General features: G+C 43.5%; 1 protein-coding gene and 1 pseudogene across 4 annotated transcripts in view; one reads left to right on the top strand and one right to left on the bottom strand.

The window, feature by feature from the left end:
• Positions 1 to 925: 925 nt before the first annotated feature.
• LOC106606412 (eIF5-mimic protein 2-A pseudogene) lies at positions 926 to 2,840 on the bottom strand (annotated as a pseudogene).
• Positions 2,838 to 12,076, top strand: part of pold1 (polymerase (DNA directed), delta 1, catalytic subunit) — a 45,270-nt gene continuing 36,031 nt past the window's right edge. For 3 of the 4 annotated variants that reach the window (XM_082976052.1, XM_082976054.1, XM_082976053.1), the window contains exons 1-8: positions 2,838 to 2,987; positions 6,354 to 6,545; positions 6,886 to 6,999; positions 7,252 to 7,392; positions 7,714 to 7,839; positions 9,648 to 9,816; positions 10,712 to 10,826; positions 10,907 to 11,036. In XM_082976052.1, the coding sequence (XP_082832178.1) occupies positions 6,359 to 6,545; positions 6,886 to 6,999; positions 7,252 to 7,392; positions 7,714 to 7,839; positions 9,648 to 9,816; positions 10,712 to 10,826; positions 10,907 to 11,036 (982 nt within the window). In that variant the 5' untranslated portion in view covers positions 2,838 to 2,987; positions 6,354 to 6,358. 4 annotated transcript variants of the gene reach the window in all.

Below are 12,076 nucleotides of genomic sequence, written 5' to 3'. Positions count from 1 at the left end.
ATTCTCATCGACGGGGCTGCAGTGGAGCAGGTTGAGAGCTTCAAGTTCCTTGGTGCCCACATCACCAACAAACTAACATGGTCCAAGCACAGCAAGACAGTCGTGAAGAGGGCACGACAATACCTAATCCCCCTCAAGAGACTGAAAAGATTTGGCATGGGTCCTCAGATCCTCAAAAGGTTTTACAGCTGCACCATCGAGAGCATCTTGACTGGTTGCATCACTGCCTGGTATGGCAACTGCTCGGCCTCCGACCGCAAGACACTACAGAAGGTAGTGCGAACGGCCCAGTACATCACTGTGGCCAAGCTTCCTGCCATCCAGGACCTCTATACCAGGCGGTGTCAGAGGAAGGCCCAAAAATTGTCAAGACTCCAGCCACCCTAGTCATAGACTGTTTACTCTGCTACCGCATGGCAAGTGGTATTGGAGCGCCAAGTCTAGGTCCAAGAGGCTTCTAAACAGCTTCTACCCCCAAGCCATAAGACTCCTGAACATCTAATCAAATGGCTACCCAGACTATTTGCATTGCCTCACCCCCCCCCATCCTCTTTCACACCGCTGCTACTCTCTGTTGTCATCTATGCATATTCACTTTAATAACTCTACCTACATGTACATATTACCTCAACTAACTGGTGCCCCCGCACGTTGACTCTGTACCGGTACCCCCCTGTATATAGTCTCGCTATTGTTGTTTTACTGCTGCTCTTTAATTACTTGTTACTTTTATTTCTTATTCTTATCTGTATTTTTAAAACTGCATTGTTGGTTAGGGGCTTGTAAGTAAGCATTTCACTGTAAGGTGAACACCTGTTGTATTAGGTGCATGTGCATGTGAATTTTACAATTTGATTTGATTAGATGTTTTTTCTCTCTCAAATCTCCCCTGCATAAAGACCAAGCATACAGACAATCAACAAAATAAGTTGAAATGTAATTTTATTAAACTTTTGGCTTCTGGCAGATTATTACGTTTTTTTGCAAGCTAATTCCCAGCAACGCAATTGTGTAAATGCTAGCGTTGCTAAAAGCAGCGACCAAGAAGACATTTCAGGATATCAATCAAGTTAGAATAGGCAAGATTGGTTTAGAAAATCAAGTAATAACTAAATGTATCGAATAAGACTCAAATTCCTTGAACTCTTTAACCCAGATTTGATCAGAGATGCAGAGAAAAAGAAAGAATATTTAGTTTCTTTAAAAAAAAGAACCACCAGTCAGGAGGAGACAGACAGCTTAAGAGGTATGCTTAGCCCTTTAGTAACCCATAACGATAAATACATTACAGTGAACCACATGGCTTGTTAACAATATAATATAATAATTGGAATAAATATCTATTTCATCTATTGGGTTAGGTTATTAGCTCATAGAGATACAATATAAGTGTTTTATACATGATTAAAATACATATTAAAACAGTCTATTTTCTGTGATTAGACTTCAAATTGAGTGTCACCACAATGTAAACATATTGTTATGATAGCAATCTAACACAGCTCACACAGAGTTTTCAGTCTCTGAGCCACACTAAATATGGCCGCTGCCTCCATCCCTTTTTTCACCCACGGGTTTCCGCTCTTTTGACCACTCACCACGTTTTTATTTATTTATTTTTTATTTTTATAATTGTTTTTTATTGTAAAATGATTTAATGAAACATTAAAATTGTACCTTACTGCCATTAGCTCATACAAACGCATTGAATAACAGATTCACTACACGGAACAGATAGAGCCCCCCTAGCTTAAACTGACAGATTTTTATGGGGATTTTTTATTAATATGCCAATTACATTTCCGCAGGGGCGCAGACATCAACCTTAGGGGGTTAAATGTGGCAACATGTCTTTCCCTTCAAATGAGGAATCGTTAAGAATTTCAAGGGAGACTATTCATGATTCATGCTATCCACAAGTGTAAACTTTATTAGTTTTAAAATGAACAGAATGTAAAAGCCCTTACATCTATACATTATAGTTGGAGTGGAGGAGGTAGAAAAAAGAAAAGGGGGGGAGACAAGCACTTCTGTAACAGAACATTCTACTGCTCCTGGTGCTACTGTACTTTATTTAAAAAAAGAAAAAAAATGACACGCCTTGGATTTGGTCCGTTAGTCAGCAGCCTCGTCCTCCTCGGACTCAGATTCTTCCTCTGCGTTCTTGAGCCACTCCACAAATGTTTTCATCTGTTCCAGGAACACACTCCTTCCTTTGGCAACGTGGGCCTCTGTGTACCACTTAAGAATGGCCTCCTTACTCAAAACATCCGCTTTGTAGAGCAGCACCGCGATCTTCTGGAAGGAGTTCATGAAGTGGATGTTGTCGTAGCAGTACTCCTGCATCTTCACGAGCAGCAGGATCTCAGAGGCTTCCTGGGATGTGAACGCCTTCAGCAAGGGGCTGTATTGACAATCATGGTCTGCTCTGAGATGTTGTTCTTCTTCATCTCCTCCCTGGCTGAGGCAATGATGTCTTTGAAAGGGTCCCCGCGTTCCATTTGTTCCTGGAGATCCTTCTGAAGCTCCTTACGGGACCCTATGGCCTGCTGGTTCCAGGCAAAGTCCGACAGCTCTTTGAGACCGGCGTCTGTGAAGTACTTAGAGAAATGCTCACAGCTCAGCTTGTTGGCAGGGAACAGCTCCAAAAGTCTGTTATCCATGCAGACCTTCCGGAGACTTCCTGCCACAGAGTTGATATCCTTCTCATGGATCCAGGATTTGAAAAGTTTCACAGCAAAGGCTGCAGAGACACCTTCTTTGACGAGGTTCTCATTGTAGAGCCTGTTGAGGATAGAGGCTGAGATGTTGCCATTGGCCAGCAGGATGCCAGTCAACATGGCTAGCTTGTTGCGCTCAGACCAATCACCACATGCGCTGTTGAAATCCTCCGCTCTTTCCGGGGGTGAAAGTTCACATATTAAACGCACAAGTGGCGGGAGTTGTTGTCAAGTAGGATCTGATCGAAGTCACCACATTGAACAAAGGTAGCTACAACATTTTATTACCAAGTAGCGAGAGCTAGCTAACCATGTCACATGTGTCCGATTGCCAAATATATGCGGATGATGATTCATTTATATACCCATTTGATTCTTTGTAACTAGCTATTTACAATTTAACAGGGCTAGCTAGTTAACTATAGCTAACTTGCATGAGTGTTGTTGTTCTACGACGTTGAGAAGTTCACATTGTAGCAAATAAACACCTCAACGGCGACTTGTAACTATTAATATTGATAACTACTTACTAATGATGCCTGCTCGTCTTCTAAATGTTACCAGTGTCTCAACTTCATCAGCGGATAGCTAGCTATGAAGTTGGAAAGTGATATTTGGATTCGGTTATTGTAGCTAGTTAACGTTAGCTGTTAAAGGCACAGTCCTTCATTCGTGTTTCAGCCAAACTACAGCCCTGCCACTTGGTTTCCTATAGTTAGCGGTGTAAAATACTTTTTAAGTACCTCTTAAGTTGGGTTGTTTGGTTATTTATATTTGACAACTTTTACTTTTACTCCACTACATTCCTTAAAAATTATTGTGCTTTTTACTTCATACATTTTCCCTGACACCCAAAAGTACTCGTTACATTTTGAATGTTTAGCAGGACGGGAAAATTGTCAAATTCACGCACTTATCAAGCAAACATCCCTGGTCATCCCTACTGCCTCTGATCTGGAGGACTCACTAAACACAAATGCTTCGTTTGTAAATTATGTCTGAGTGTTGAACTGTGCCCCTGGCTATCCGTAAATTAAAAAAACAAGAACACTGTGTCGTCTGGTTTGCTTAATATTAGACATTTTAAATGATTTTTACTTTTGATACGTAAGTACATTTGATCAATTACATTTGATTTTGATACTTAAGTATATTTAAACCAAATACTCAGACTTTTACTCAAGTAGTATTTTACTGGATGACTCACTTATTTGAGTCATTTTCATTTTTAAGGTATCTTTACTTTTACTCTAGTATAAACATTTTGTACTTTCTCCACCACTGTAGTTAGTTCACAGGAATAGCCAGGGCTGGATACATGTAGGTAACTTTGTAAAAATGAGGGAGCTACTGTAGTAGCTAGGTAACACTCAACTTCATAGATGGAGCTATGAACCTAACAAGTCCCAGTCTACATGAGATCAGAGTGATGGCTAGTTTGGCACATATTTTGAAGCTATAGCTACATTGTTTACAAAGACATTGTAACAACCTTATATTTTGGATTATGGTGGGGTAAGACCGTTCTACTAAACTCATGAGGCATTTCAAGAATCATTGGGCATTGAAATGAAGTGGCCTAAATATTGAATTTTATGAGGGTAGCTGGCTAGCAAGCTAACACAACAACCTTCACTGTCCACCCGACTGATGCCCAGGCAGCCACTGCACTAGAAAGCTCACCATAGCTACATCAGCTACAGTTGAAGTCGGAAGTTTACATTCACTTAGGTTGGAGTCATTAAAACTCGTTTTTCAACCACTCCACAAATTTCTTGTTAACAAACTATAGTTTGGCAAGTTGGTTAGGACATCTACTTTGTGCATGACAAGTAATTTTTCCAACAATTGATACATACAGATTATTTCACTAATAATTCACTGTATCACAATTCCAGTGGGTCAGGAGTTTACATACACTAAGATGACTGTGCCTTTACACAGCTTAGAAAATTCCACAAAAGTGATGGCTTTAGTAGCTTCTGATAGGCTACTTGACATCATTTAAGTCAATTGGAGGTTTACCTGTGGATGTATTTCAAGGCCTACCTTCAAACTCAGTGCCCCTTTGCTTGAAGACATGGGAAAATCAAAAGTAATCAGCCAAGACCTCAGAAAAAAAAATGTAGACCTCCACAAGTCTGGTTCATCCTTGGGAGCAAATTCCAAACGCCTGAAGGTACCACGTTCACCTGTACAAACAATAGTATGCAAGTATAAACACCATGGGACCACGCAGCCTTCATACCGCTCAGGAAGGAGAGGCGTTCTGTCTCCTAGAGATGAACGTACTTTGGTGCGAAAAGTACAAATCAATCTCAGAACAGCAAAGGACCTTGTGAAGATGCTGGAGGAAACGGGTACAAAAGTATCTATATTACACAGTAAAATGTGTCCTATATTGACAATCTAAAAGGCTGCTCATAATCTGAAACAGAAATAGAACTGTTTGACAATAATGACCATCGTTATGTTTGAAGGAATAAGGGGGATGCTTTCAAGCCGAAGAACACCCTCCCAACCGTGAAGCACGGGGGTGGCAGCATCATGTTGTGGGGGTGCTTTGCTGCAGGAGGGACTGGTGCACTTCCCAAAATAGATGGCATCATGCAACAGGAAAATGATGTGAATATATTGAAGCAACATCTCATAACATCAGTCAGGAAGTTAAAGCTTGGTCGCAATGGGTCTTCCAAATGGACAATGACCCCAAGCATACTTCCAAAGTTGTGGCAAAATGGCTTAAGGACGACAAAGTCAAGGTATTGGAGTGGCCATCACAAAGCCCTGACCTCAATCATATAGAACATTTTTGGGCAGGACTGAAAAAGTGTGTGTGAGCAAGGAGGCCTTACAAACCTGACTCAGTTACACCAGCTCCGTCAGGAGGAATGGGTCAAAATTCACCCAACTTATTGTGGGAAGCTTGTGGAAGGCTACCCGTAACGTTTGACCCAAGTTAAACAATTTAAAGGCAATGCTACCAAATAGTAATTGAGTGTATGTAAACTTCTGACCCACTGGGAATGTGATGAAAGAAAAAAAAAAAAGATGAAATAAATCACTCTACTATTATTCTGACATTTCACATTCTTAAAATGAAGTGGTGATCCTAACTGACCTAAGACAGTAATTGTTTACGAGGATTAAATGTCATGAATTGTGAAAAACTGAGTTTAAATGTATTTGGCTAAGGTGTATGTAAACTTCCAACTTCAACTGTATAATCAAAGTGGCCAGATGACAGTGAATTATATCAATCAGAATGAAATAGGCCTGGCTATATAATATACATGCGTTTTAACTAACGTTTTTATCCAAAATGACTTACGGTAGTGGGTACATCATTTTTTTTATGGATGGCCGTAGCGGTAATCAAACCCACGACCTGATGGTGCCAGCGCCATGCTCTACCAGCTGAACCAGTTGTAGCCTATTTGGTTGAATAGACTATAATTACTTTATTTTTCCAGAAGGAACATAAGTATGTAGCAAATCAGGTAAGATAAATATATAGATATAATACTAAATATATAGATATAATACTAAATATATAAACATTCACACGTGACAGATACAAATGCTTGCAAGGTGTGTAAGTACTAATCGTTGGTCCATTGATGTCTCCTGTAGGACACATGGATGCTAAAAGGCGGAATAGCGGTCCGCCGAGGGGCGGGGCGTCCCAGGCCAAGCGTGGTAAAACTGCTGGGGATTGGGAAGACAGCCCGTCGATCTTCGAGGAGGAACTCGCCCTGTTCGAAGAAGCCGATATGGAGGCGGAGGAGAGGGAAGGACAGGCAGGGCATGACGTCATCCCTGTTGGTGAGAGGATGAGAGGAGAGCGCATGTTGATGTGCATTGTGCAGGCTTTAGTCTTACCAGGGATTCCTATTGTCTGGAATGACTGAAATGTTTAGGATTTCTGCCATTTGACTAGCCTGAAATCCAGAACCTGTTTATAACCATCATTCCACTCCATGTAGGCCTACTACATGTTTAGCATGACAGGGAGTGGAATGATAACTCAACACACTGGTACCCAGGCTACCATTTGACACTGGTGGTGGAGAGTTTCATTCATTTTTCACCAACCTGCCTCTTTAACATCACACTGACTGACCAATCTCCTGTCTTCTACATCTGACCCTTGACCCGGTTGCAGGTGAGCTGTTCTCTGCTGACCTCAACCCCCGATGGCGTCGGCCGCAGGCCGCCCCTCTTAACCCGGACTCTGACACCCTGGTCTTCCAACAGATCGACCTCGACTACTATTTAGGTAAGCTATGTCACAGTCAACTTCAGTTGCAGTAAAGCTCAGGGATGAGGCTGGAGAAATGTAACCACTCTCAAGATCATAGATGGATATATAAAGGCAATGCCTGACAGTCCATGGGACCAACATGTTAGTTTTAGTTGAAGCGTATTTAGGCTGCTATAGACTTTTAAAGGCCATTTTTACGTCACGTTTTAAGGCAGGGGTACGAGTCACGACACCTACCTAAACTGTTTGTGATGGTCTGTTCAACAGGGGCTGCTGTGGCTGGCATGCCAGGTCAGTCTCAGGGGAATGTACCAATAATCCGCATGTTCGGGGTGACTGACAGCGGGAACAGTGTGTGCTGCCACGTGCACGGCTTTGCCCCCTATTTCTACATCCCTGCCCCCAATGGTGAGTTTTCTCTGGAAATGAATAATATAATATAATGATACGCAACATTACTCTATATATCAGACCTATTAGTGTGAGCTAAGCATTGCATGAACGTGTGAGATACGTGTTTTCTAGGCGTCACAGTAGTAATGTCGTGGTCACTTTAAGAAGCAGAAGGTTACATTATTATTTAGGACTCAATCTGATGGCCAACCACAAACAACATGAAAATAATGGCTTTAAAATTGTCCACCAAGTCGGTGGAATGGAGTAACAATATCAAATTCATCCACCCCTTTTCTCTCTCACTTTCCCCTTCCCTTCCTCTCTCTGTCTCAGGGTTCACCAGTGATCACCTGAGTGAGTTCAAAAGGGAGCTTAACTCTGCTGTGCTGAAGGACATGCGCTCCAACAAGGACAACATGTCGGTCACTGTGCTGGCGGTGGACATCACACGCAAAGAAAGTAGGTATAGTGCCCATGTCTGGTCTAGTGGTGGGACTGCTGACTCCTGGATACACTTAGGGTGCGTTCCAATAGGCTAGTGGTGGGACTGCTGACTCCTGGATACACTTAGGGTGCGTTCCAATAGGCTAGGCTAGTGGTGGGACTGCTGACTCCTGGATACACTTAGGGTGCGTTCCAATAGGCTAGGCTAGTGGTGGGACTGCTGACTCCTGGATACACTTAGGGTGCGTTCCAATAGGCTAGTGGTGGGACTGCTGACTCCTCGATACACTTAGGGTGCGTTCCAATAGGCTAGTGGTGGGACTGCTGACTCCTGGATACACTTAGGGTGCGTTCCAATAGGCTAGTGGTGGGACTGCTGACTCCTCGATACACTTAGGGTGCGTTCCAATAGGCTAGTGGTGGGACTGCTGACTCCTCGATACACTTAGGGTGCGTTCCAATAGGCTAGTGGTGGGACTGCTGACTCCTGGATACACTTAGGGTGTGTTCCAATAGGCTAGTGGTGGGACTGCTGACTCCTGGATACACTTAGGGTGCGTTCCAATAGGCTAGGCTAGTGGTGGGACTGCTGACTCCTCGATACACTTAGGGTGCGTTCCAATAGGCTAGTGGTGGGACTGCTGACTCCTCGATACACTTAGGGTGCGTTCCAATAGGCTAGTGGTGGGACTGCTGACTCCTGGATACACTTAGGGTGCGTTCCAATAGGCTAGGCTAGTGGTGGGACTGCTGACTCCTGGATACACTTAGGGTGCGTTCCAATAGGCTAGGCTAGTGGTGGGACTGCTGACTCCTCGATACACTTAGGGTGCGTTCCAATAGGCTAGTGGTGGGACTGCTGACTCCTCGATACACTTAGGGTGTGTTCCAATAGGCTAGGCTAGTGGTGGGACTGCTGACTCCTGGATACACTTAGGGTGCGTTCCAATAGGCTAGGCTAGTGGTGGGACTGCTGACTCCTGGATACACTTAGGGTGCGTTCCAATAGGCTAGTGGTGGGACTGCTGACTCCTGGATACACTTAGGGTGTGTTCCAATAGGCTAGTGGTGGGACTGCTGACTCCTGGATACACTTAGGGTGCGTTCCAATAGGCTAGGCTAGTGGTGGGACTGCTGACTCCTGGATACACTTAGGGTGTGTTCCAATAGGCTAGGCTAGTGGTGGAACTGCTGACTCCTGGATACACTTAGGGTGTGTTCCAATAGGCTAGGCTAGTGGTGGGACTGCTGACTCCTGGATACACTTAGGGTGCGTTCCAATAGGCTAGTGGTGGGACTGCTGACTCCTGGATACACTTAGGGTGCGTTCCAATAGGCTAGGCTAGTGGTGGGACTGCTGACTCCTGGATACACTTAGGGTGTGTTCCAATAGGCTAGGCTAGTGGTGGGACTGCTGACTCCTGGATACACTTAGGGTGCGTTCCAATAGGCTAGTGGTGGGACTGCTGACTCCTGGATACACTTAGGGTGCGTTCCAATAGGCTAGTGGTGGGACTGCTGACTCCTGGATACACTTAGGGTGCGTTCCAATAGTCATTTGAGGCAAAGGAAAGTTCAGAATGTTAACATGGACATTTTCTGGACAGGTAGCAAAGAAAAGAGCGTTTGAATTGGTTGAATGAAGAAGTGAAGACGCTCTATCAGTCCTTAATGACCTCCTTTTACCAAGGATGCAGAGGAGTATCCTGTGTGTTAACAGTTGCGCTGTTGTTTTTGGTTGTGTGTGTGTGGTAGCTTGTAGTGCTGTGGTGTTGACTAGGCTGACAGTGTAGTTGATAACTTCCTCCCCATCTCTCCTCCAGCTATGTATGGTTACCATGGGAAACGGATTGTGGACTTCCTGCGCATCACCATGGCAATGCCTCGTCTGATTGCCCCGGCGAAGAGGCTCCTGGAACAGGGATTTAAGTTCGGACCTTTCCCCATTCAGAGCTTCTCTTCCTACGAGGCTAACATCGACTTTGAGATAAGGTGTGTGTGTGTGTGTGTGTGTGTGTGTGTGTGTGTGTGTGTGTGTGTGTGTGTGTGTGTGTGTGTGTGTGTGTGTGTGTGTGTGTGTGTGTGTGTGTGAGAGAGAGAAGTAAAAAAAGCAGTCCTGGTTTTCTCTTGACATTTTTACCCAGTTCATTCCCTAAACTGCCGGGCCTCGCTTACCCCCCTTACTGCCTCAATGAGCTGCAACACTCTGACAGTCTAATAAAAACTGTTCCTATATGCCATCGAAAAAATGAACACTTGGTTGTGTTTATGATGGTCTTGAGTAACATTAGAATACAGAATGCATTTAATTTCAAAGAACACAATATCATTGTCATTAGTTTGTTACTGTAGGTCGTCTGTAGCTGCGTGTTCACGTGTGGAGGGCATAAAACAGGGTTTATTCTTTTATAAAGTTTTATTTTGAAATAGTGTTAATCTTTACATTTTTGAGAGTTAATTCACAGTGGTAAGTGTGTTGGACACCTCCAAATGTGCTCTTTCTGATACGGTATAGAAATCAAAATGTCTTACCTGCGTGTGACTAGGAGGATTTGAAAAAGTCACTTTATGGCGCTCAGTGAAACAAAATGGCGTGTCGTCCTGAAACTGCTTCTAACACAAATAAAATAGACTTATTTAGGATGAGTCAAGGAAGTAGTGTTGTGCAGGACTTTAAAAAGAGATGAACATGTTTTATTGATAAGCAGCCAAAATGACTTCCTCAGGGCTTCTGGTGTTAAACTATATAAACCAATTATTTTGACCTTTTAGGGAGAAATGTATTTTCAACCAAATTCACACAGTAAGCAGTTGTTTTTCATGAGAATGAACAAATTAATTTGTACACATGTTGATAAATGCGGTCCGCTGTGTCCCGTGGCGCTAGGTTTATGGTGGACAGTGATGTGGTGGGTTGCTGCTGGATTGAGCTGCCCAAAGGGAAGTACCGGGTGAGGGCGGAGAGGAAGGTGGGGGAGACGGACGCTCACTACCCAGGCAAGGTAAGAGAATAGAGACCTCTGGGCCTTTACACACCCAGGGGATGTTCCAGATTTACAATACCCCCCCTCCTCTCTCCTAGGTGTCTCTGTGTCAGTATGAGGTTGATGTGGGATGGACCCAGCTGATCAGTCACCCAGCGGAGGGAGAGTACCAGAGGATCGCTCCTCTCAGGGTTCTCAGCTTTGACATTGAGTGTGCTGGAAGAAAAGGTTTGTGCTCTGTACAGCATTGTACTGTACTTTATCATACTGTACGGTGTTGTATTGTACTGTATGGTATTGTGCTGTATTGTACTGTATTTGACAACTGTGTATTTGTCTAATAATTGTGTACGGTAGTGATTACCAACCAGCGTCAGGGTTCTAAACCAGCACTATACCACCACATACTCAGTTATTCAGTGTCAGGGTTCTAAACCAGCACTATACCACCACATACTCAGTTATTCAGTGTCAGGGTTCTAAACCAGCACTATACCACCCATACTCAGTTATTCAGTGTCAGGGTTCTAAACCAGCACTATACCACCACATACTCAGTTATTCAGTTTCAGGGTTTTAAACCAGCACTATACCACCATATACTCAGTTATTCAGTGTCAGGGTTCTAAACCAGCACTATACCACCACATACTCAGTTATTCAGTGTCAGGGTTCTAAACCAGCACTATACCACCACATACTCAGTTATTCAGTGTCAGGGTTCTAAACCAGCACTATACCACCACATACTCAGTTATTCAGTGTCAGGGTTCTAAACCAGCACTATACCACCATATACTCAGTTATTCAGTGTCAGGGTTCTAAACCAGCACTATACCACCACATACTCAGTTATTCAGTGTCAGGGTTCTAAACCAGCACTATACCACCACATACTCAGTTATTCAGTGTCAGGGTTCTAAACCAGCACTATACCACCACATACTCAGTTATTCAGTGTCAGAGGAGGTCAATATGGGCACGTCCAGGTTTATATCACTAGTCTTGATTACATAATGAGTATGCTAGTTATTTGGGATATAAAGTGATTTGTAGATCAGTGATTCTGCGCAGTCTGACTGCAGTTATTGTGCAGATTGTGCTGTACTCTGGTGTCTCATTGTCATGTGATGTTGTCTAATTATGCCATTGTGGTTTTCATGTATAATGCCAAGAGACACTGTCATCTTCATTTTATGTTAGGAGGGAGTTTTATAATCTCTGACTGTGTGTCTGTGGACTGGAGAGACTGTATTTACTGGCTTGTC

This window comes from Salmo salar, chromosome 06, assembly GCF_965601325.2.
Source record: "Salmo salar chromosome 06, fSalSal1, whole genome shotgun sequence".
In the NCBI taxonomy this organism is placed as follows: domain Eukaryota; kingdom Metazoa; phylum Chordata; class Actinopteri; order Salmoniformes; family Salmonidae; genus Salmo; species Salmo salar.
Note: the sequence above shows the minus strand (reverse complement) of the source record. Positions and strands in the feature narration are given on the sequence as shown.